At 41.5% G+C, this 26,360-nt stretch overlaps 1 protein-coding gene across 1 annotated transcript in view; it reads left to right on the plus strand.

Moving 5' to 3' along the window:
- Positions 1-5,341, plus strand: part of LOC126183935 (serine protease filzig) — a 160,293-nt gene extending 154,952 nt beyond the window's left edge. Inside the window, exon 9 of the mRNA XM_049926282.1 lies at positions 3,646-5,341. Coding sequence (XP_049782239.1) covers positions 3,646-3,810 — 165 coding nt within the window. The 3' untranslated portion in view covers positions 3,811-5,341. The remainder of the gene's footprint in view (positions 1-3,645) is intronic.
- Positions 5,342-26,360: the final 21,019 nt, after the last annotated feature.

Raw genomic sequence — 26,360 nt, forward strand, 5'->3', positions numbered from 1 at the left:
TTTATTGTATTAATTTAAAACTAATGCGGCGCTGTTACTAATTATTGATGTAGTTTCCTTGATATCGAGCAAGTTTATGGTGTAAGGTTCCTAATCTCCAGTCTTGACGCTAATGTCCTGGTCTGAACTCCAATCCCCTTCGCACTGTCTCAGGGAGTGAGGGTACGAGGCTGTTGATGGTGATCCGTCCGTCAGATGGGAACTTCTAGCTCGGGGGTCCTCTTAGTGATATTCGAGAGGAGTGCGCTACGTGTTGGTACTGGATTTCATTCTCTCCCTTTTCTCATCGTTATCAGACAACACGAATATAACACTCAGGAAAAAACTCTTGTACATCCGCAAAGGGAAAGACCAACGTACGTGGAGGAAGAATACCCATTCCGATAGGCGGCTGAACCCACAACGTAGGAAATACCAGCCCAGAGTGCCATATGATACATACATTTTTACATCGAACTTTTCTGTTTCACACCGTGAAATGCATAATTATTTGAGGCAAACAGCACAGCTGTAACGGAACGACGCTTTGATCTTCATTCCGTTGTTACTGAAGTCTAGTGATTTGAATATATCTTGTAATGGAAGGGTGAACAGTTTCTGAGAGACGGTGTCACCATGGCGGACTCCTTTGCCGATTTGGATCTTACCGGTGACAAGGTATTCATGCGCTCTGTCATTGTTGCCTATTGATATATGTATTTCAGGAGCTTTGTATACCTTGAATTAACCCTGGCATGTTCAAGGGCCTGTATGATTGCCAAGTCTCCACGGAGTTCAAATCTTTTCGATAATCCCTAAAGGCCAGATGAATCCTAACGTCATAATCGGTTGTTTTCTTAAAAAGATGCAATCTTTCCGAAATCCTGTTTGCTCAGCAAGTTGGTATAAATCCAGTTCTCTTCTGAGGCGTTTTGTTACAGTTTTAGTTGTTTGAAAAGAGGCAAAATCGCAACTCATCGGACCACATGACACTACTCCAGTCCGATACTCTCCAGTTTCTATGTAGTTTGGCCCACTGAGGGCGTGCAGTTTTCCGTGCTGCTTTGATCAATAGTTGCGGAATTTCCGATTTCATATACCCGTAGCAGTCTCTTTCCTTCGCAATATTCGCTCGGAAACTGGTTTGCATGGATCTACTTTCACCGAGACAAGCACTTTCTGTCTGGTTTGAAACCAGTTGTCATTGATCAGACGTGACACCCTTCTCCGTTCCCTATCAGTAAGGATCTTTTTACGGAGACTATTCTGACGCCATGTTACATGATCGCGAGTCATACACTATTTATTGCAGAGACGTTGGACAGTACACGTTGATACACCAGGAAATCGGGCAACTTCATTCAATGTGTGGTCGTGTGCACGTCCCCACGTGGTAGCTCCTTTCCGCCTTTCTGTCGGGTCACCACTTCGAGCCATGTAACTACGCCCCTTCCCCTCCCCCTCCACACTTCCTCCTCACCCCCCTCCCCCCCCCCCGCCGCCTCCCACCAACCCCTCCCCCGCCCCACACGCACAATTTCCATTTCATGAACTAACGTCAACAGTGGAGAGCCACATCACTGCCTGATACCAGTTCTATACTACCACATGTGATCAAAAAATATGGTGAATGAATTCTTTTAGCAGTAACTGCCGACTCTACCACCATTTGATGTAATTTCTCCGATATCCTGATGCGTTGAGACAGTGTCAAGTTGGAACCCGTCATGACTTATCAATCAGCGTCAAAAGACGTTGCAGTGAGGGTGTGTTTACTTTGTCCGTCGCGCGTCGTGGATTTCGAACAACGGGTAAACAGTTGTGTTTCAAGTCGCAAGAAAGTGCCAAAGAAACTCATGAAATTGGTGTATGGCGATAATACTCTAACTTTGCAGATAGTTTAAAAGGGGTACAGCGATTTAAAAGCGGAAATGGTTAGGTAGAATCTGGACTATTAACAGCAAAAACCGTGCGAAAAAATGGTAAAAAACTGTTTGTTCAAACAGGCGAATAACTATTCAAGGGCTTACAGTAGAACGTAGCATCTCGTACGGGTCCGGGCAAAACATTTTAACGGATAATTTGCAAATGAGACGTGTAAGTGCAAAAAATTTGTTCCCAGACGTTTGAGGGTAAACAGAAGGAAAATCGTTTGTCAGTTTACACTGAGTTGAAGAATCGTCTTCATTCAGATTCAGACTTCATATCCAAAATTGTAACCGGAGGTGGAACTTGGGTCGATGGGTGTGACCCTCAGACAACATTTCAGAGATTCCAGTGGACAATCAGTGATTCTACTTGATCTAAAAGGCACCTCAGTTAAAATCTGATATTAAGGTCATGCTCACTGTTATTTTTTCGATATTAAGGGTATAGTGCGATCACAGTTCGTTCCAAGGGGAGCAACTGTAAACGACGAATTTTTCAAGGGCGTACTGCAAAGTTTGTGAAACGATGTGCGAAGAAAGAGACCAAAAAAATGGGCCAATGGCTTCCTTTTTCATGACGACAACGCGCCGTGCCACACCTCGCTTTTGATTCGCAGTTTTTTGCCGGTATTTCTGTCTCTCCACATCCGCCTTACCACATTTAGCACCATGCGGCGTTTGACTATTCCAAAAAATTAAAACCGCGCGTAAAGGAAAACGTTTTGGCACCATTCCTGACACTGAGAGAGCCATGACAGAGCAGCTCAATGCCATTCCAAAAGAAGCCTTCCAGAAAAGCTTCCATTCATGGATTCAACTTTCAGATAAGTAATTTGAAGGTGATTAAATCAAATTCCATCCAAGTCTATTACTTTGTTTCAAATAAAATTGTTTACTGTCCTTTTTGATCACACCTGGTACCTCTAACGCTCCAAAGCGACCAGTGTGCTCTTTCAAAGAGCTGACTGATACAGGGTGGGGTAAATAAAAGTGGTGTGGAGAACAGAGTTACAAGGCACAAAGAAAACACCAGAAGAAAGGAAATACAGTATTAACCTGACTATAGCATATGTTCAAAGTGACCACCATTCATCTCTTGACGCTTTTGGGCCCTGGACAGCAATCTGCTGAATGCGGATCGAAGCTGGACTTTGGAATTGCTGCATTCTCATCCGAAATGTTCTGTAGCAGTTCTTGAAGACTATAAGGGTTGTTCCGATACACCTTAAACATGACGGCTCCCCACACAGAGTAATAATACACTGACAGATCATGTTACCTGGGTGGGCAGCTAGGGCTGCGGCCAGACTGACCTCTGCTAACAACTTTGCCAGCCTTGAAGATTGTATAAATGTGCTCCAAGCTCCGTCCGGCTATGTGGTCAGATGTTCCATACTGTTGAAAGTAACCGTAGGTCTTTTCCTCCTCTGTTAAATCTGCCACAAATTCACCTCCAATCGTATCCACTCGTCCAAGCCCCTTTTGTTTGCCCCACCCATGTTTTGTCTGCTGAGCTTAGTACACAGTACTCGTACTTGGACTTAAGTGAAAATAATTCGAGCAGAAAGAAGATGTCCAATCGTTTCAGCGTTATCGTTGCTGAGCACGCTCTATGGTACTAGTTCGCAAATCGTCAGAGATTGAGTTTGCTACGCTCAGAAGCTCCCTTCTATAGGGAGCCCCTTATCTTTGAATGCTGGTGGAGGCGCTCGTCTCAGAGTCTGTTGTATGTGTGCAGGGGGACAGCGGCGGCCCGCTGATGATGGAACGGGACGACGGTCGCTGGGTGCTGGTGGGTACCGTGTCCCACGGTATCAAGTGCGCCTCCCCCTATCTGCCCGGAGTCTACATGCGCACCACCTACTACAAGCCCTGGCTACAGAGCATCACCGGCGTGCAGTGACTCTAACCACGACCCCATTAGTGGCGTCTCGCGGATGGACTTCCTACCTAAAGCATCTCAAAAGTGCAAAAGTATTGACTGCCATAATCATTTTAAATTAATTTATATTTAACTTATATTTATTACACAGTAAATTATGTGCAGTTACTGTATCAGTAATGAAGCACTTTCCAACAGGAGTAATATTATCTACTGTACAGTACGTAAAATTCGACATATCAGCAACCAGAAGGTTGCCAGGAGAGCAAAAACAATTGCAAAGGTTGACCAAAATTTCCGCTCATGCAGAAGTTTACCATTTTTAATATTTATAGGAAAAACTCCATTATATGTTGTTACAACAGAAGTTTATTCTCAGAAGCTTTCATTTTACTAACAGTGGCTGAACAGTTTTTTCTGGCACATTAATCTACCTGACTCAGTCGACAAGATCTCACATATATATTTCCTACTTCAAAGTGGCACCACACGTGGCCACTTTTAGTATCGTGCAATAATGAATTAATAATTTACTGTGCCTGTAAAAATTGAAAGTTGAAATGTCTTCTTACCGAGAAGGATCAGTGGCATTAGTAATGTAAGACTGAAACACCTAAAACCAAACAACTGTAACAGAAAATTTTAAAAATTGTTCTGTTTTTAGTAGAGAAACATTGTTATAGAAGAGATTTTATTCCATTGCAGTGCTTATCTGAACATTTTACCCTCCAACAATATTATTTATTTTGTTTACATTAGAAATATTATAACATATTAATTTTAAGATATTTGTTACAAAATGAAGAGCAAACTTATTTAATCTGTAAATTTTATTTTCATTTTAGTGCCTAAATCATGTGTTAATTACAATATAAGTCTAAGCTACTGTAAATACGAAGTGTTATTGTTATATATGCGAAAACACATTGCTGGGAATAATATTTGTTACTGCTGATGACTCCTGTTTGGTAAAAAGGATTATATCTGTTCGTTTAAACTGTATACAAGTGTGACAGTGAGGAATGCACATCAGTAATAAAACACACGATTTCTGTTTTGGAAAAAGGATTATGGATACTTGTCCAAACTGTACACAAATATCCCTGTGAGGAAAGCATGTCACTAATAAAACACACAGCTTCAAAACAACATTTATTGATGCATAGCTATTCAGTTTACCACATACCAGAGATAACTGGAGGTATAAATGAAAATAATACGGTTAAATAAATAAAAACAGTTTTCCTTCAAAAATGGAAACTTTTATTTACTTTCCCCCAGTTCCCATTTTTGAAGAAATTTTTGATTAGTTCAGTATGCTGAATACCTGCCACAAAAATGTGAGTTTAAAACAGACTGAGGAAACTACAACTATATCAACAATCCACATTTAATCTCCTGTTCTGCAGATTTCATTTTTTAATGCAGATGCTTGACCAGTCTAATACAGCATTTCCCAAACTGTGTTCCAGGAATCAGTAATGTTCCATGGGAAGTTAATAAGTACTCTGTGAAAAACTTTTAATAGAATGGTGTTTCCTTTTTTTGATGTTTTGACTGTACTAATTATTTTTTATTTTATTATGATCTCTGTGCTATTAGTTATGATTTGAAATTAAAGTAATCACAAGTATTTCTAATTTTTAAAAAAATTATTAACCTTTAATTGAAGTAAGGTGGTACGTCAAAGTACCAGAATTCCCAAAGTATGCCATCAGAGGAAAAATTCGGTAACCCCTGGTCTAACATATACTGAACCCATGCAAGAGGTAAGTGTGCAGCAGTGTGTAACCAAATAAAAATATTTACTGGTATAGGAACTATATTACAAAGACAAATACACACGCAGATATTTAAAAAAATCATTGAAATGCTGACAGAGTGTCAGTAATGTTTTCCTGTGATAATACAATTCAAACAACTTCAATTATAGCACACAGTTTCTGAGCATTTTCACACAGAAGAAGGTTACCTAAGGTGTTTTCATCTCATGCACTTTCCGTCAGAGAGTATTTATTTCGAGTGAGATTTACAAGGAAATGAAATGTGGATAAACAATAAAGACAGAAGAATACTGAAGATTATATGGGTATATGAAGTAACTGGTAACTGATGATGAGGTTCTGAATCAAATTGACTGAAAGAAGGCACTGGTTGATAGAACACATCCTGAACCACTGAGGAATAGCTAAATTCATAATGGACGAAGTATGGAGTGGGAGGTGAGAATCGGAGGAGGCACCACTGAAGATGTAGAATAGAATAAGCAAGCTCAGATGAGTGTACGGTACAGTACTGATGCAGTTATTAAAAAGATTTGCACACGACAGGCTAGCACTGAGAGCAACATCACACCAATCTTTCAACTAATAACTACAATACTTCTCATCAACAAAAAGAGATCAGGTGAAGCTGCTGGCCACAGGATGCTATCCGACTGTTAGTGATTTCTGTCAAGATAGCTGCTGCTCAGACATTGTTGATTCAATTAGCGATCACCAACTTGCTGGGTCCAGTGAAAGCACTAGCTCCTTGACACAGCAGCATACTGTTAAGATACCTGGAATGCATGTCTTTGCCATTGTGGGAGCTCACGATCAGTGCCTAGTTTTTGAACTATAAAGTATGACACTTGGTTTCACTGGGGCTCCTCCAAATAAGCTTCACTGGTAATTCTTGCTTAGACAAAAGTAGGATCCATCACAAAACATAATCTGCTGCCATTCTCTATCTCACAATGATTACCAGACAATGTTTCAATGTTTGGTCAGATTCAGTCACTCATGGAGCCATTAAAAAATCAGTGTAATTCTTCATGATAAGGACCTTTAGTAGTGGGCATACAGAGTGATAGATACTTGTGATTTAAACTGATTTATGCAGACAGTTTCCAGATTAAATTAATCAGTATTTCCCTCTCTGAACTTGTTAAAGACAACAGGCAAATAACGACCCTGTTGCTGCTTCATTCTGGCAGCAACTCTTTACATTCATATTCTCACAGGTCAGTACACAGAAAAGTACAGATAAGGAATTCATAATCCACTACAGTTCCTTCATGTGGATTTCAAGTTTTCTAACTACTAAACTAATTAACTTCCTAGCATTGTGTTAAGTACTGCAGTTTACTTTTGCAAAGGTCTCCTGTTCTGATCTTGGTGACTGTCTTAGTGCTTTTCTCTGGTTGCACTAAATGATTCAGTGTCCACTCTGACTTATTAGGTCAACCAAGAAGTTGCTTCAAATGGCAACAAATCTGAAGGATCATACCAAGTTGTGAGTCACATACAACTGTAACCTCTGAAAGATGGAGGGAATTATACAGCTAGTGGTAAACATCTATGATGGAAATTTGTGAACAGATGGTATAGTTTGACAGATAAAAAAGTTTTCTGTAATGAAAATTTACCATTCAGCTCAAGTGAACTGTTCAGTTGCCATAAATTCATCAGGCACTGTGTGGTATATGGCATATCACATAAATGTCTCTTTGGGTAGCAACATCATAACCATAAATTTAAACATGTTAATGCTTTATCAGAACAAAAAAGTACTTAAGTTTACAAATATAAATTTATACAATCATCTGTCATTAACAATTCATTCTATTGATGAGAGAAATTAATCATAATCTATTATATTAGTAACATTATACAGACATTTTGATAATGGACCCCAAGAACATAATGAGAACATGTTCCTCTTAAATATGTCATGATTTGGTGATTGCTTTACATTTCTTTACTACACAAGATTTCTATGATAGACATGAATTAAGTATCGGACACTAACAATTTCTGTACATACTACAATCACAATAGCTGATGCGTGATTGTCAGTCAATTGATACATTTCCATCATGTATGCAAGCCACACAAAATTTAGTGATTAGGGTTATAGTAACTTCAGTCAGTTAATGTAATCCATTTATATTCCAGGGATTATTTGCACAATAAATCATTATGATGTGGAATGAGTCAGTTTCATTCACTTTACAAATTAATTTGTAAATATGGCTACATGCTGAATATTTCTATGTTTCTTTTAATTATTATCTCTACAGATGTGAGTTAGTAATTCTGTCTACCACCTTTTACACATTCAATAATAGAAATCCTGCAATAGAATAGAAGGAGTTGTCAAAGAGAAACTTTTTCAGTTTGTTTTCAAATTTTATTTTGCTGTCCACCAGATATTTTGTATCACTGCGTAAGTTATACAAAATTATAGTTGTGGCGTTGTGCACCCCTTTTTGTGCTAAATACAACTTTAATGTGGAGTAATGAATGTCGTTTTTCCTTCTGGTTTTCTAATTATGGACATCATCATTCCTTTTGAACTGCATTGGATTATATGCAACAAACATCATGAGGGAATAAGTATACTGCGAAGCAATAGTCAGAATGCCCAACCCTTTAAACAGATGCCTACAAGATACTGATATGTGAGCACCACAAATTATTCTTACAGCACATTTTTGTGCAATGAAGACTTTCTTTCTTAAATATCTGCTACCCCAGAACATTATTCCATATGACATTACTCAATGAAAATATGTCAACTTACTAACTTGTCTCTCCTCAACATTTGAAATGATTATTCTAAGTGCAAATCCGGCTGAACTAAGTTGTTTTATGAGCTGAAAGCCACAGTTTTCCTGTCCTCTGGTCTTTTAAGTGTGATTGGATCAATTACAATTCTAGTGTCATCTGCAAAAAGAGCTACTTCTGCTTGTTGTATATTAGATGGAAGATGATTTACAAATATATGATTGACAACAGGAGACCTATTATTGAGCCTTGGGAATTTCTCCCCTGGCAGAATATTGTCCCTGGAGTACATTGGTTTAAGTACAACTTTTAGCGCTCTTTTGCTTAAATAACAGATTAATCATTGGCTGGCTATGCCATCAGTCCCACAAAACTTCAGTTTATCTAGGAGAATACTCTGATTCATAGTCAAATGCCATGGATGAATTGCATAAAATACCAACCAGTGTTGTTTTGTTATTTAATGCTTGTAAAATTTGGTATGTGAACATGTAAAAGGCATTCACAGTAGAGCAACTCTTCTGAAATTCAAATTGTGATTTGCTGAAGATATTGTTGCTGCTTAGGTGAGATATTATTCTAGAATACATCATCTTCTCAGAAATTTTGAAAAAATGATGTCAGCAGTGAAACAAGTCCACAATTATTGACATCCCTACTATCACCTTTCTTAAAGAGAGGTGTTTGTTTCATTCATACTACATCTTTCTTACACCTATTTTTCCTATATCTTATCACTTTGTGACATTTTGTCACAGGAGATGGATAGAGAGAGGGGAAGGAGGAGATAGAAAGTGGGGAGGAGGAACCATAGGGGGTAAGGAGGAGATAGAAGGGGGCCAAGGAGGTAGACAGAGGGGGAAGGAGCAGTTGGAAAAAGGTGTGGTTCACCAGATGAACAAATGGAGTGGGGAGGAGCAGATGGAAAGAGAGAGTCAGGAGTTGCATATTAGCTGGGAGAGGGGTAGGAGGGAATGAAATGAGAATGGGGAGTGGAGGAGGCGGACAGAGAAGGGGGAGAAGGAGGTGGACACAAATATGATGGAGGAGGTGTACAGAGAGAGAAGGGGAGGGGGGAGAAGGACATGGACAGAGGAGGTGATGGGCAAAGAGAGGGGAGGTCAGAGGGACGGCGGAGAATAACATGGGCTGAGGGATGGGTAAAGGTGAGATGCATAGAGAAGGGGAAGGAAATGGGCAGAGAGAAAGTAGTAGTAGAGGGACAGAGAGAGGGAGGAGCTGCAGATGGATAGAGAGAGAGGGACGGAGTAGATGAGCAGCAAGAGAGAGGACTAGCAGTTCGACAGAGAGAGAGGGAAGCAGATGAGCAGGCAGAGAGAGGGCAGGAGGCAATGTACAGAGAGGGAAGTGGCAGACAGACAGATAGAGGGTGAACATGGAGATGGTCTAATAGAAATGGAATAAATAAATACCTGCGTAAAGTCAGATACTCAGACAGTAGTACATAAATGTGCAAGTGGGGGAAATACCGGCCATTGGAAATAGAAGTAGAAAATGGTACAAAGATACCCCAAGTATTCAAAAGTTATCCTGATAGACAGTAACTACAAAGACTATTAATCACTTAAAGTAATGATTTTAATAATTATATTATACATCCACATGAAAGGAAACTTATTTTTAAAAATAATCTAATTTTGCTTCTTCTTCATAGTTTTTTAAAATTCATTACTAATGGATGTTTGCTTAGAATTATTAGTATACCTGATGTAAACTACAATAAGTTATTGGCCTGTATACTGAAACTTATTTTCTATTCCGAGCTTAAGTTATTTTCTAATTTCATTTTCACATATTTCCTGTAAATTATCAATTAGTAATCATGCCTACCAAAGTGGAATTAGTTTTTCCAAACAATACACACTTAATATCATTAACATTTGTTACATATGTCATAATTGGAAGACATAAGTAACCAATGAGTAGATAAAGGCGGAGTGACTGAAGTAGCATAAGATTGTGAAAATAAAATGTAGGATAATGTAAATCAGTTTAAAGAGAGCTTGTAGAAATGGCACAGAGTTAACTTGATAAGAAACCTACTGAAGATATTTGTTTGGATAAAGTGGGAAAACATCTCTCTCTCACTCCCCCCCCCCCCCCTCCACCACCACCACCACAACAACAACAAAATACAAACACCTTTAGAAAATGTATATAATTTTCATCTGTACCTATGAATTAGTTTGTACAGCTATTTCAGGTTGTACTTGTAATCTTTAATAAGAATATTAATGTCCCTAACGTAAATATGATTAAAAAACACATCTTTCTGTCTTCGCAAAAATCACAGCTGTAATAATGCAAACAATCAGGTTGAAACTTATACTTAATTTGCCTGTAGATTATTCTTGCCACTCATACTCATGAAGTCTAATAGGATGAGATCTATGGTCTTCAGTGAATGTAAATGGGCTGTTGTGGCACGTAAATAGTTTTGGAATGTTAAATTCAGGCAACATGTATTCCCATGACTGAAAACTGGAAGAACATGCAAAACTTGTACTCAAAGGACATAATTCTTACAGCAGCAGGGGTTCATCTTGCTGGATGTTTGTCAAGACAATCACAGTTACGTAAAGTGATGTATCAATATAACTTACCATTATTCACATTGCACTACTCACATATGAGGTAGTAATACCAAAAACGTGTCTCTTCCATGGAATATGAGTTGGCATTGAACTATCAGCATGTATGATACATGTTGTAATTGTGTCAACAATGAAAGATCATCGCCGGCCAGGGTGGCCGAGCGATTCTAGGTGCTACAGTCTGGAACCGCATGGCCGCTACGGTCGCAGGTTCTAATCCTGCCTTGGGCATGGATGTGTGTGATGTCCTTAGGTTAGTTAGGTTTAAGTAGTTCTAAGTTCTAGGGGACTGATAACATTAGAAGTTAAGTCCCATAGTGTCAGTGCAATCTGAACCATTTTTGAAAGATCATCAATTTTATTAATGAAATTAAGTTATTAAGAATTACTCAGTAGCAAAATATTTTCTTAAAGATACCAGCACATACATTCAAATTTAATAACTAGTCATCTGCCTTAAGAAGAACTTTTTAACTCAAAACTGTTAATTCTACCTCCTCACAAATTGTTCACTGATTCTTACAAAACACCACGAATGATGTTCTTACTATCATGCACTGAAGATAATCCAGCTATCATATTTCTAACAATATTATCAATATCACAATTAAAAGTGAAAACATTGGAAAATGTCCTTTGCACACAGAGAAGACATACATCAGCCACTATGAATAATTATAGGACAGGGCAGTGAGAACTATAATACACAGGAGAACTAGACCACATAAGGAAAGCTATGTATTTTGAGGTAAATAGTAATTGCAGATTTGATAAATATGTAAGTAAGTGATGACGGGGTGCACTGATTTCTGTTAGTAGTGTAGGAAGAAAGTCATTTTTCTTTCTTTGTAGGCACAAGTCAACAAAACAATGAGTTCAAACTGCAGCAAGTGAATCATGTTAATAAGACATACAGCTGTGGTATTGGTGATAAGAAGAGAATGACATCAGTACAAGAGGGAAGTAAATGATGTAAATTTCTGATATGAGCAAGGCAATAAACAAGCATTACAAGTTGTTACATGAAATAAGAAAATTTAATGAAGGAATGTGCACATTGATGAAGTAAAACTAATCTCCTCAGTGAGCTCTACATTTAACATAATACTGATATAAATCACCAGCACCTCAGAAGGAAGCAAACAAAAGTTCTGAGGCAGACACTAATTAACTGACATAGCTAGAAGAAAAGTTACACAACTGTGTGTAACATATGATCCCAGAAATAAACAGAGGTATAGAAGTTTGGGTTCTGAACAGATTTCGGCAAATTGAAGTAAAAAACATTAAAGTTGAATGACAGTGGTGGTGCTGCAAATGATGTTACAGGTGATAAAACTTACGATTATGATTCCATGTCTATATAAATATTTGGCCAGAGAAACAATTTGCCATTCAACTTCTAATAATTTTTTTTATCTCTTGATGACTTATATGTTGGAGTGTAGAAATGGATGGGCAATACAAGTAAGTTCTCAAGCTTGGAATATGGAAAAATTCAAGACTGTGTGTAAGTAGTAGAGTACATCACAACAGACACTATTAACAGCAGACTTTCTCACTGGTAAACAAATGCAAAAAGGCTCAATCTGTGTAGTCCATTTGTAAATGGTTCCATAAATTCATATATCAAGGCTTAAATGTTTGAACTGTTAGACACACTATCATTTATCATGATCTCTGAAACATTGAACTAATTAATTTGTTCATTAAATGGTTTAAAAGGCATATATCAATTGCTAAGACATTCCACAGAAAAACACAACTAATGGTATGTGTGTTGAAATAAACTGTTTCAGTTTCTGTCAAAGTTAAAAAATAAAACCTCTATTTCTGTCATGTTTAATGAGCTTTTTACACTGTCTGCTTAGGTCATAAAATGAATTAGTAGATACTAGTCTGACAAGGTACAACACTTGGTATTTGATACATCATTTAATGAGAAAATAACAGAGTGACGTGGCGGTTTGACTTGAAAGACAATCTTCCAAACTCTTTTTTCAAAGAGAATACTGGAGACACTGAAGAATGTTAATCGCTGAATTGCACTGCTGAGGAAACGTCATATCTTTGTTCAGGTGATTATACTTCTAGGACTGATCATATGCATTAATTATCCATGACTTCTGATCTTCCACCACCTAAATAGTTTCTGTAGAGATATTGTTGAGTGTAGGTTCCAAGATCTAAGTTAGTCATATTCATGGACTTTCAAGCAAATTATGAAGAGGCAGTTGATACCATTACACATCTCTTGTGTACTCATGAAATATGTGTTGTCTCTTATAATACTTGCAAAGTTATGTTTCATTATTATGAAGCATTTGCCTCAATGATATTAATACCTCAAAAAAAAATTTGTATTCTTTACTTAGGATCTGTACCATACAAATTACATCACCAATAATATAGGTACTGGCATATTTATCAGCTCATACAAACAGTTTCTCATTGCACAGAACAAAACAGCATAAAATTAACTCCTCAGTAAAATAAAATAGACATATTCCTATAACATCAGGCTTCAAATTTCTCACTTATCTAAAATAATATTGGTGGGACCTAGTTAACAGAAAGAAACTGGAATTCAGATCATCATAATTTCTGACAGGAATGGTGAGAATTAAGTGAGGATATAGATTAAAGAAGGAAAAAAGATATAGCTTGATGTGGGTGCAATCTTCTTATGGTGATTAGAAATACTACTTGTGGAGAACAAAAATCACCGATTATATGATTTTTTTAAGTTGTAAACATAGATATTGCTATTTTGGTAAGTGTATATGATTGATGAAACTTGACAATCTAGAAGAAATGTTGTTATAAGTAAAAACTTAAATCTGTGTTCCAGAATTACATTTCATCTTGGGTACCAGCCTTTCCTAAGCAGTGTGCTATCAAATATGCTGCTGAAGCATACCTATCAAACAGATTCAGACACTCAAAGCTGTTGCAGACTTCTTCCCATAACACACATTTCAAACTTCACAGAGGTTCTTATTAGATGGTGGATGAAACAATAAAAGGGATTCTCATTTTAGAGACAAATTCCATTTTATCAAGTTTCTTAAATTATCTATACTACAGGGATTATTGCTGAGGACAGTCGGTTTGCAGAAATGTTAATGTTTTTTACATGCAGGTAATTATTTTTCCTTTTTTTATGTTGCCAAAGAAGTTTCTACCAACTTATTTGAACTCTGAAATATAGTTGCAGGTTGTTATGAAGTACTTTATAGCTGTACACTTTCCTCTCACAGAAATACCCTTGGATTTTCTGTAGCATAGACAGAATGAAAAATGTTTGCGTAAATGTTGTCTGCAGCTAGGACTCATATTGCTAATGGAATGCTAACTTTTTTAACATTATTCAGAACAAAATCAAAGCCACTGCACTAGACACAAAAAAAAAAAAAAAATAAAAGTGAAAGGAAAATGTTGCATATATCATTGTAATTTGTAAAATGATCCTTCGATGAATGAATTTCTATACTGTTATACAACCATTAATGTTAAAATACTAACACTTTAACAACGATTTTTACAATCATGACCTCATATCCATTATGGAGGAAACAAAACATATGCAACCATAGTGATATTTAATGGATATCTGCAGATGGAAAGTACCTTTTGAAAGGCAAAAATGAAGAAGGTAGGCTTTTGGCCATAACTCATACATATGATGGAATTTGTTTGGGAAATAACAGGATGCTGTCTTCAACTGCTCTATAAAGTGGAATGAGCAAAACAATTAGTTTTGACAGGTTTCAGATCAATAGCAGATTTCTGAGGAGATTCCATAGAAACAAAAGAGATTTTTTTAGTGATCTTTTTGTGAAACATTTTTAATAGTATTTGAATGTATCAGATCTCCAGTACATCAGATTGAAGAAACAATGTTGATTCATAACTCTAGTAATATACTTGGATATAGTCACTTAATACAAATAGTCCACACAACTGGTGACACTATCTCCCACATGGAAGAGTAGAAAACAAATGACACCCAGAATGAGATTTTCACTCTGCAGCGGAGTGTGCGCTGATGTGAAACTTCCTGGCAGATTAAAACTGTGTGCCCGACCGAGACTCGAACTCGGGACCTTTGCCTTTCGCGGGCAAGTGCTCTGCCAACTGAGCTACCGAAGCACGACTCACGCCCGGTGCTCACAGCTTTACTTCTGCCAGTACCTCGTCTCCTACCTTCCAAACTTTACAGAAGCTCTCCTGCGAACCTTGCAGAACTAGCACTCCTGAAAGAAAGGATATTGCGGAGACATGGCTTAGCCACAGCCTGGGGGATGTTTCCAGAATGAGATTTTCACTCTGCAGCGGAGTGTGCGCTGATGTGAAACTTCCTGGCAGATTAAAACTGTGTGCCCGACCGAGACTCGAACTCGGGACCTTTGCCTTTCGCGGGCAAGTGCTCTGCCAACTGAGCTACCGAAGCACGACTCACGCCCGGTGCTCACAGCTTTACTTCTGCCAGTACCTCGTCTCCTACCTTCCAAACTTTACAGAAGCTCTCCTGCGAACCTTGCAGAACTAGCACTCCTGAAAGAAAGGATATTGCGGAGACATGGCTTAGCCACAGCCTGGGGGATGTTTCCAGAATGAGATTTTCACTCTGCAGCGGAGTGTGCGCTGATGTGAAACTTCCTGGCAGATTAAAACTGTGTGCCCGACCGAGACTCGAACTCGGGACCTTTGCCTTTCGCGGGCAAGTGCTCTGCCAACTGAGCTACCGAAGCACGACTCACGCCCGGTGCTCACAGCTTTACTTCTGCCAGTACCTCGTCTCCTACCTTCCAAACTTTACAGAAGCTCTCCTGCGAACCTTGCAGAACTAGCACTCCTGAAAGAAAGGATATTGCGGAGACATGGCTTAGCCACAGCCTGGGGGATGTTTCCAGAATGAGATTTTCACTCTGCAGCGGAGTGTGCGCTGATGTGAAACTTCCTGGCAGATTAAAACTGTGTGCCCGACCGAGACTCGAACTCGGGACCTTTGCCTTTCGCGGGCAAGTGCTCTGCCAACTGAGCTACCGAAGCACGACTCACGCCCGGTACTCACAGCTTTACTTCTGCCAGTACCTCGTCTCCTACCTTCCAAACTTTACAGAAGCTCTCCTGCGAACCTTGCAGAACTAGCACTCCTGAAAGAAAGGATATTGCGGAGACATGGCTTAGCCACAGCCTGGGGGATGTTTCCAGAATGAGATTTTCACTCTGCAGCGGAGTGTGCGCTGATGTGAAACTTCCTGGCAGATTAAAACTGTGTGCCCGACCGAGACTCGAACTCGGGACCTTTGCCTTTCGCGGGCAAGTGCTCTGCCAACTGAGCTACCGAAGCACGACTCACGCCCGGTGCTCACAGCTTTACTTCTGCCAGTTCTGCAAGGTTCGCAGGAGAGCTTCTGTAAAGTTTGGAAGGTAGGAGACGAGGTACTGGCAGAAGTAAAGCTGTGAGCACCGGGCGTGAGTCGTGCTTCGGTAGCTCAGTTGGCAGAGCACTTGCCCGCGAAAGGCAAAGGTCCCGAGTTCGAGTCTCGGTCGGGCACACAGTTTTAATCTGCCAGGAAGTTTCACATCAGCGCACACTCCGCTGCAGAGTGAAAATCTCATTCTGGAAACATCCCCCAGGCTGTGGCTAAGCCATGTCTCCGCAATATCCTTTCTTTCAGGAGTGCTAGTTCTGCAAGGTTCGCAGGAGAGCTTCTGTAAAGTTTGGAAGGTAGGAGACGAGGTACTGGCAGAAGTAAAGCTGTGAGCACCGGGCGTGAGTCGTGCTTCGGTAGCTCAGTTGGCAGAGCACTTGCCCGCGAAAGGCAAAGGTCCCGAGTTCGAGTCTCGGTCGGGCACACAGTTTTAATCTGCCAGGAAGTTTCACATCAGCGCACACTCCGCTGCAGAGTGAAAATCTCATTCTGGAAACATCCCCCAGGCTGTGGCTAAGCCATGTCTCCGCAATATCCTTTCTTTCAGGAGTGCTAGTTCTGCAAGGTTCGCAGGAGAGCTTCTGTAAAGTTTGGAAGGTAGGAGACGAGGTACTGGCAGAAGTAAAGCTGTGAGCACCGGGCGTGAGTCGTGCTTCGGTAGCTCAGTTGGCAGAGCACTTGCCCGCGAAAGGCAAAGGTCCCGAGTTCGAGTCTCGGTCGGGCACACAGTTTTAATCTGCCAGGAAGTTTCACATCAGCGCACACTCCGCTGCAGAGTGAAAATCTCATTCTGGAAACATCCCCCAGGCTGTGGCTAAGCCATGTCTCCGCAATATCCTTTCTTTCAGGAGTGCTAGTTCTGCAAGGTTCGCAGGAGAGCTTCTGTAAAGTTTGGAAGGTAGGAGACGAGGTACTGGCAGAAGTAAAGCTGTGAGCACCGGGCGTGAGTCGTGCTTCGGTAGCTCAGTTGGCAGAGCACTTGCCCGCGAAAGGCAAAGGTCCCGAGTTCGAGTCTCGGTCGGGCACACAGTTTTAATCTGCCAGGAAGTTTCACATCAGCGCACACTCCGCTGCAGAGTGAAAATCTTATTCTGGAAACATCCCCCAGGCTGTGGCTAAGCCATGTCTCCGCAATATCCTTTCTTTCAGGAGTGCTAGTTCTGCAAGGTTCGCAGGAGAGCTTCTGTAAAGTTTGGAAGGTAGGAGACGAGGTACTGGCAGAAGTAAAGCTGTGAGCACCGGGCGTGAGTCGTGCTTCGGTAGCTCAGTTGGCAGAGCACTTGCCCGCGAAAGGCAAAGGTCCCGAGTTCGAGTCTCGGTCGGGCACACAGTTTTAATCTGCCAGGAAGTTTCACATCAGCGCACACTCCGCTGCAGAGTGAAAATCTCATTCTGGAAACATCCCCCAGGCTGTGGCTAAGCCATGTCTCCGCAATATCCTTTCTTTCAGGAGTGCTAGTTCTGCAAGGTTCGCAGGAGAGCTTCTGTAAAGTTTGGAAGGTAGGAGACGAGGTACTGGCAGAAGTAAAGCTGTGAGCACCGGGCGTGAGTCGTGCTTCGGTAGCTCAGTTGGCAGAGCACTTGCCCGCGAAAGGCAAAGGTCCCGAGTTCGAGTCTCGGTCGGGCACACAGTTTTAATCTGCCAGGAAGTTTCACATCAGCGCACACTCCGCTGCAGAGTGAAAATCTCATTCTGGAAACATCCCCCAGGCTGTGGCTAAGCCATGTCTCCGCAATATCCTTTCTTTCAGGAGTGCTAGTTCTGCAAGGTTCGCAGGAGAGCTTCTGTAAAGTTTGGAAGGTAGGAGACGAGGTACTGGCAGAAGTAAAGCTGTGAGCACCGGGCGTGAGTCGTGCTTCGGTAGCTCAGTTGGCAGAGCACTTGCCCGCGAAAGGCAAAGGTCCCGAGTTCGAGTCTCGGTCGGGCACACAGTTTTAATCTGCCAGGAAGTTTCACATCAGCGCACACTCCGCTGCAGAGTGAAAATCTCATTCTGGAAACATCCCCCAGGCTGTGGCTAAGCCATGTCTCCGCAATATCCTTTCTTTCAGGAGTGCTAGTTCTGCAAGGTTCGCAGGAGAGCTTCTGTAAGGTTTGGAAGGTAGGATACGAGGTACTGGCAGAAGTAAAGCTGTGAGCACCGGGCGTGAGTCGTGCTTCGGTAGCTCAGTTGGCAGAGCACTTGCCCGCGAAAGGCAAAGGTCCCGAGTTCGAGTCTCGGTCGGGCACACAGTTTTAATCTGCCAGGAAGTTTCACATCAGCGCACACTCCGCTGCAGAGTGAAAATCTCATTCTGGAAACATCCCCCAGGCTGTGGCTAAGCCATGTCTCCGCAATATCCTTTCTTTCAGGAGTGCTAGTTCTGCAAGGTTCGCAGGAGAGCTTCTGTAAAGTTTGGAAGGTAGGAGACGAGGTACTGGCAGAAGTAAAGCTGTGAGCACCGGGCGTGAGTCGTGCTTCGGTAGCTCAGTTGGCAGAGCACTTGCCCGCGAAAGGCAAAGGTCCCGAGTTCGAGTCTCGGTCGGGCACACAGTTTTAATCTGCCAGGAAGTTTCACATCAGCGCACACTCCGCTGCAGAGTGAAAATCTCATTCTGGAAACATCCCCCAGGCTGTGGCTAAGCCATGTCTCCGCAATATCCTTTCTTTCAGGAGTGCTAGTTCTGCAAGGTTCGCAGGAGAGCTTCTGTAAAGTTTGGAAGGTAGGAGACGAGGTACTGGCAGAAGTAAAGCTGTGAGCACCGGGCGTGAGTCGTGCTTCGGTAGCTCAGTTGGCAGAGCACTTGCCCGCGAAAGGCAAAGGTCCCGAGTTCGAGTCTCGGTCGGGCACACAGTTTTAATCTGCCAGGAAGTTTCACATCAGCGCACACTCCGCTGCAGAGTGAAAATCTCATTCTGGAAACATCCCCCAGGCTGTGGCTAAGCCATGTCTCCGCAATATCCTTTCTTTCAGGAGTGCTAGTTCTGCAAGGTTCGCAGGAGAGCTTCTGTAAAGTTTGGAAGGTAGGAGACGAGGTACTGGCAGAAGTAAAGCTGTGAGCACCGGGCGTGAGTCGTGCTTCGGTAGCTCAGTTGGCAGAGCACTTGCCCGCGAAAGGCAAAGGTCCCGAGTTCGAGTCTCGGTCGGGCACACAGTTTTAATCTGCCAGGAAGTTTCACATCAGCGCACACTCCGCTGCAGAGTGAAAATCTCATTCTGGAAACATCCCCCAGGCAGTGGCTAAGCCATGTCTCCGCAATATCCTTTCTTTCAGGAGTGCTAGTTCTGCAAGGTTCGCAGGAGAGCTTCTGTAAAGTTTGGAAGGTAGGAGACGAGGTACTGGCAGAAGTAAAGCTGTGAGCACCGGGCGTGAGTCGTGCTTCGGTAGCTCAGTTGGCAGAGCACTTGCCCGCGAAAGGCAAAGGTCCCGAGTTCGAGTCTCGGTCGGGCACACAGTTTTAATCTGCCAGGAAGTTTCACATCAGCGCACACTCCGCTGCAGAGTGAAAATCTCATTCTGGAAACATCCCCCAGGCTGTGGCTAAGCCATGTCTCCGCAATATCCTTTCTTTCAGGAGTGCTAGTTCTGCAAGGTTCGCAGGAGAGCTTCTGTAAAGTTTGGAAGGTAGGAGACGAGGTACTGGCAGAAGTAAAGCTGTGAGCACCGGGCGTGAGTCGTGCTTCGGTAGCTCAGTTGGCAGAGCACTTGCCCGCGAAAGGCAAAGGTCCCGAGTTCGAGTCTCGGTCGGGCACACAGTTTTAATCTGCCAGGAAGTTTCACATCAGCGCACACTCCGCTGCAGAGTGAAAATCTCATTCTGGAAACATCCCCCAGGCTGTGGCTAAGCCATGTCTCCGCAATATCCTTTCTTTCAGGAGTGCTAGTTCTGCAAGGTTCGCAGGAGAGCTTCTGTAAAGTTTGGAAGGTAGGAGACGAGGTACTGGCAGAAGTAAAGCTGTGAGCACCGGGCGTGAGTCGTGCTTCGGTAGCTCAGTTGGCAGAGCACTTGCCCGCGAAAGGCAAAGGTCCCGAGTTCGAGTCTCGGTCGGGCACACAGTTTTAATCTGCCAGGAAGTTTCACATCAGCGCACACTCCGCTGCAGAGTGAAAATCTCATTCTGGAAACATCCCCCAGGCTGTGGCTAAGCCATGTCTCCGCAATATCCTTTCTTTCAGGAGTGCTAGTTCTGCAAGGTTCGCAGGAGAGCTTCTGTAAAGTTTGGAAGGTAGGAGACGAGGTACTGGCAGAAGTAAAGCTGTGAGCACCGGGCGTGAGTCGTGCTTCGGTAGCTCAGTTGGCAGAGCACTTGCCCGCGAAAGGCAAAGGTCCCGAGTTCGAGTCTCGGTCGGGCACACAGTTTTAATCTGCCAGGAAGTTTCACATCAGCGCACACTCCGCTGCAGAGTGAAAATCTCATTCTGGAAACATCCCCCAGGCTGTGGCTAAGCCATGTCTCCGCAATATCCTTTCTTTCAGGAGTGCTAGTTCTGCAAGGTTCGCAGGAGAGCTTCTGTAAAGTTTGGAAGGTAGGAGACGAGGTACTGGCAGAAGTAAAGCTGTGAGCACCGGGCGTGAGTCGTGCTTCGGTAGCTCAGTTGGCAGAGCACTTGCCCGCGAAAGGCAAAGGTCCCGAGTTCGAGTCTCGGTCGGGCACACAGTTTTAATCTGCCAGGAAAAAATGACACCCATTTATTAAATAAACAATAAGAATTACAAAACCTTCTAAAATTCCAAGAGTCATTTTTCAGTTTTTCTCATAAAGCCTCACTCATAACAGATTCAATCAGTAAATTCATTTCCTTTATTAATAAATCAGTTTTGAAGACAGACACCAAAAAATTTCAAAAGCTCCAAGAATCTTTAAGTATAAATACGACAGACCGGAAAATTAATTCAGTCAGTTTTCTTCCCTGTACTCTTTCAATGAAACAGAGAAGAAACAACGAGAGTGGAAAATTACCGTGGCCGAGTGGTTCTAGGTGCTACAGTCTGTAACCGCGCGACCGCTACAGTCGCAGGTTCGAATCCTGCCTCGGGCATGGATGTGTGTGATGTCATTAGGTTAGTTAGGCATAAGTAGTTCTAAGTTCTAGGGGACTGATGACCTCAGAAGTTAAGTCCCATAGTGCTCAGAGCCATTTTGGAAAATTTTGGAAAATTACTTTCGCTTTGCTATGATCAGTGGTTTCTGGACTAATGACAAGAAAACATGTTTCACAAAATTTAGTAAAGGGTATGTAAGCATTCTAAAGCTCAAGATATTCACTATGTATACCACGTACCACAAAGAGAAATATGTATTAGTGTTCTAAAGTAGCAAACTAGAGAGCTTCAAGAAAATTCCTGAGAACAATAAAGAGACAAAACCGTTCAGTCATAGACAGGAAGTTCTGCGCTGTAGGCCCTATTGTTATCTATTTTACTAAGTGACTATCCCAGAACAAAGAAGTTAATAGCAGTTGCAGAACGCCTAACTAAAGGCTTCCAGAGACGACCGGAATAAGATTCTCAGTATTTCATAAAACTACTTACAGCATTTAAAAATTTATAATGTTCTCATAACCTACTAATTAAGAGGTATAATCATATAATTTCGAATACAATAAGACAGTACTATAGTTAGAAACATGGTTGTATTGAGGCAGCATAACTGACACTGTGCAAATACCCAGACTTCATTCGTCCAATATTTGAGAATTAGAGCACTTAGCGATTTCTAATAAACTTTAAGCATAATTTCAAATATTTTCTAAGTTTTTTTCATTTAGATATTTAACGTCATATTTTCAACACATACACTCATTTGTAAATTAAACAGACGTTTGAAGCCGTTTGACGCCACCGTCACATATTGCTGTGTGATATCAGTTCATTTTTTTGTGCATTATTCTGCAGTTTCATTTGTGGACACTGGATGTGTGTATATGGAGCGGAAGCTTCGCTCCCTCCTAGCGGTTCAGATGGACCCAGTACGGTCTAAGGTCTCCTTTGAAGGCAGAGAGCAATCTGTGACTCTCATTAGGTCAAGCACTCCTCTCAAGGATGTTGAGCAACCTTCGTGCAAGCAAGGGTGTGGCCTGTTCTAGAGCTATTGTGTGAAGACGGTGGGCACCCACCCACGTGCTGGATGGTAAATGCCGCACCCGCCTGGCCATCCCCTCTTGATAATGTGAGCATGACATTTATGCCTTTCTGCGCTAACTTCGAAGTCCAGACACCGCAGTGCCACTCGACTAGTGTGGAAGCGTCAGTTCCGTATCGCTCCAAAAATGTGGCTTATCCATTGAGACAATCGAAGTGACACTGCTTCAGTGCGGTGCTATCTCTTGATGGTAAAATGTACGCCTTGTACGCAGAAAGTGTGAAGTTTGCTATTTTTCCCACCGAGTTTTCGAAAATTTTGTTCCATTTCCCGTACGTCACATTGGCAGTAGCTTGTTCTTGTCCCCTCTACATTGAATTTTAGAAAGGTTGGACGTTGGACAGGAGAAAGTAAATTTTTGATCATTCGTGGATGGTCCATTGGAAGAGCCAGGAGCTGACCGCCATCTGGGACTATTGGCTTACTTTAATGATCTTGAGGAGCTGTACGTTTTCGTAATCCGTGGTAGCACGATCGGTAATCCGAGCAGCTCAATTCTCATACGTTTCGTGCATGCAACCTGAATTGTTGATTTAATTCTAATTTATATTTTCTTTCTTCAGTCTTGCATAGGCGACCTGTACAGATAAGTATATCTCTGTGTTTCACTCTCCGCACTGCCTTCCTTTCATTTGGTACCTACCACAGTGTTACCGTCACTTTTCTTAAATCAATTATTCTTGCTCTTTGATAACTTTTGATTAAACTTCGTGAAACTTAAGCGCAAATAAAATTCTGATAAGGGTAGTCCTGATTTCTACTTCAAGATCCTTAATTTGTCATATAACTTTCCTGATTAGGCGACTCATTAAATAATAAATATAACTAGGTACAATACCCAGTTATGCTTTGCTGTGCTAGCATTGCCTTTTGCATACAGTGGCCAGTTTAAGTGTTCGGTTATTAATTATTTCATTTTGAGGTAGTAATGAGTATTGCACTCATCTCCTCCATACGACGGACTAGGAGACTTATTTTTCACTGTCATACGCAAGGGAGTTCGATTCTTTAAAGAATCGGAAGTTTACTGGTTGTTTTGTACATAGTTCCGCGTAGTCAGCGCGTACACAACTTTCCCACTAGAGCGCGCCCCGCTAAGCACAACAACGCAGGCACAGCGCTCGTCTGTCTCTGCACTACGAGATGGCGCTGCCATAGAGACGGACCAAATTCTGCTTCCGCTGATCCTCGTATTAATATGTAATGCAGCCAATGAGATTGCTGCTAATGTAGAACCTTTTCTCCTTGCAGATCACACTCATGCAGTGATACATGAACACGCGAGGTATTATAACGAGTGTACAGACCTCCGATTAGTGAGTCTGAATTAGTCTGTACCAGTCTGTACGAGTTCTACATTTGTCTGTTTCAGTCTGCGCCTAATAAGATTACCATATTCCTGTACATAGCCATGAAGAGAAATGTATAGACACTTTTGTCAAGTATCAGATATATATGTGAGAATAAGATTAACGTACCAATACCAAAGGAACTTCAGATTGTTAATTGTAAATAGCATCCAGAACCAAGTTAAGTAATTTTTATGCTTGTTATTATTTTAATAAATGTGTGTGAAAATTAATCAAGTTCTGTTTAAATTTGGTCACCCTCAATCTGCTACTCTAAGCATGCAAGTGGCATTTCTATCGTCTGACCTAACGGCAGAAGATAAACACGCCACGATAAGACCACGAGACACATTGCTGACACACGCCTGCTTCGTTAGAACGACAAGTCAAATAATCTGATGGTGTGTGTACTGAAGGTCTTATAGTACACACACCACACTGGTACTCCACTTGATCATTAATAGACGCAAAGCCATTTTAAAATAACGCAGATAATGTGATTAAGGTGCCTTCAGCACTATCTACAACATGAAGACGAAATTCTTAAGACTGTGATAACGATAACTCATGGTTTATTTTAAGACATACGCTTTCTCTTAAGAACTGTTTCCAAGATGATAGCTAAAATACACAAATGGCAATTGAAGGAAAGCTACACACAGTTATGTGGATTCTGTTTACTATTAAATTTATGATATGACAGTAAAATGCTGCTGTTCCCGGATGAGCATGAAGCAATTAATATTAACATTATAGACATTCCAAAAGAGTGCTGCATTTTCATTAGAAACCTCTTGTAAGTAAACTATGCAGTTGAGTTTTTCCTCTACATTTACATAAGACTATATACTATCCGAACAAAATTCTCCTCGGCACTAAGGCGTTACTGTTTCTGGATCTAACCTGCTTGCTTGATTGCTTTTCATACCCATCTCCAGACTCTGGAATTACAAGAACACATGTATTTTCACATGGTTTGCCAGAATATTATACCGCTTACGCGATACTTCTCGATATCAAGCACATAGCAATATCGCTTGCATAGAAGTATCACTCACACACCATAATTCCGAAGATATAGACTGGAAATTATTTCTCTAGAAACCCGAAACTTTAGCAAGGTGAAGCAAGCTGTAAATCACAGAGTAGCTAGAAACTTATCCCATCTGCAAAGACCTTTACGCGAAAACTAGAGAAAAATACAGAAAACTGATATTTCCATTCACGAATACCGATGTCAGTGATGTAACAGATTCCAAATCATCCCTCTAATTTACAAAGTCAACAAAGGTTTTTACATGTCGAACATGTATATGGGAGGAGGGAGATGCGGTAAAAATCGTGTCGAGTTCTTATTGGATTAAGTTAGTGGAGCTTTTATAGATCGTACTTGTTCTCTGTTGTATGGTACAGAATAACGAAGATAGCATATTAGGCTGATAGACGTGAATGGGCCCTGAGAGACGCGGATCTGCTTCGGACAGCAGTACTGGTATGTAGTTTGGGGGCGCAGCACAATGCAGTCCTTCCCCCAGTTCCCATACTGTCTTTCATACTACTTCATGTTGCAGGAGCAGGCTTCGTTTGGCGCTGACGTTACACATCGTACACTGTTCACTAATGACAGTAATCATTAAAGGACTTCTCCATAGGATGGATGTGATTGAATGGAATGACTTGATTCCAAATCCCACACCGAATTTCTACCTGAGCGTTTAACACTAAAGATCTGAAAAGCTTGTGTACATTTCTTACGACCTCAATCAGCACACCATCTATGGTTTGTGATCAATCTCAATCAACCCTTGGCCTACGACCCACTGGATATTTCGCAGAACCTCTGACATGGCATCGAGACGGAATAAGTTACAAGTACTGGGGAAATATCTAGCGGCGGCATGAGGGAGCTGCAAATACCGGTTTTACACCACATTCCTTAGCTGAATCACTTTCAAAATTCTGTGATTTTATCACGAGGTTGCATCGTGAGCTACGTTTAAACGCACTGTTGGTCTGATGATATACACACCAGCGATCACCGTCTATATTCAGTGTGGCGGTATTTGTCTGGAAATACCAATTCATTCGGGGTAACGTCAGAAGCCGATTTATAAAGCGGGTATAGCATTTAACATGAATACTTGTGTGCACCTGTAGAACCAAGACCGATTGTGATAGTAATCTGGTTGTGTTTTTTTAACATATACCGGTTTGTAAGATGATTACGCCTCTCTTTCTGAGACACAGTGCTCGCACTCGCAGGAGAAACTTATGAGACATGTCCACCCATCGCTGATTTTCTCTCAGTATTATTTCGTATCGACAGCAATCAATTATTGACAGAGTATTATACTTAGTAGTAGGGGGTGTGTGATAGGTTCCCCTTGTGCATCAAAGAATGGTACATATATTTCTATTTCCAGAGCCACAGCCGTCAGCGGGGTGTATTTCCGATACTTCGCTCATAGTCGAATATCGTTCAGTTGAAGC

Source organism: Schistocerca cancellata, chromosome 4, assembly GCF_023864275.1.
Source record: "Schistocerca cancellata isolate TAMUIC-IGC-003103 chromosome 4, iqSchCanc2.1, whole genome shotgun sequence".
NCBI classification, from domain to species: domain Eukaryota; kingdom Metazoa; phylum Arthropoda; class Insecta; order Orthoptera; family Acrididae; genus Schistocerca; species Schistocerca cancellata.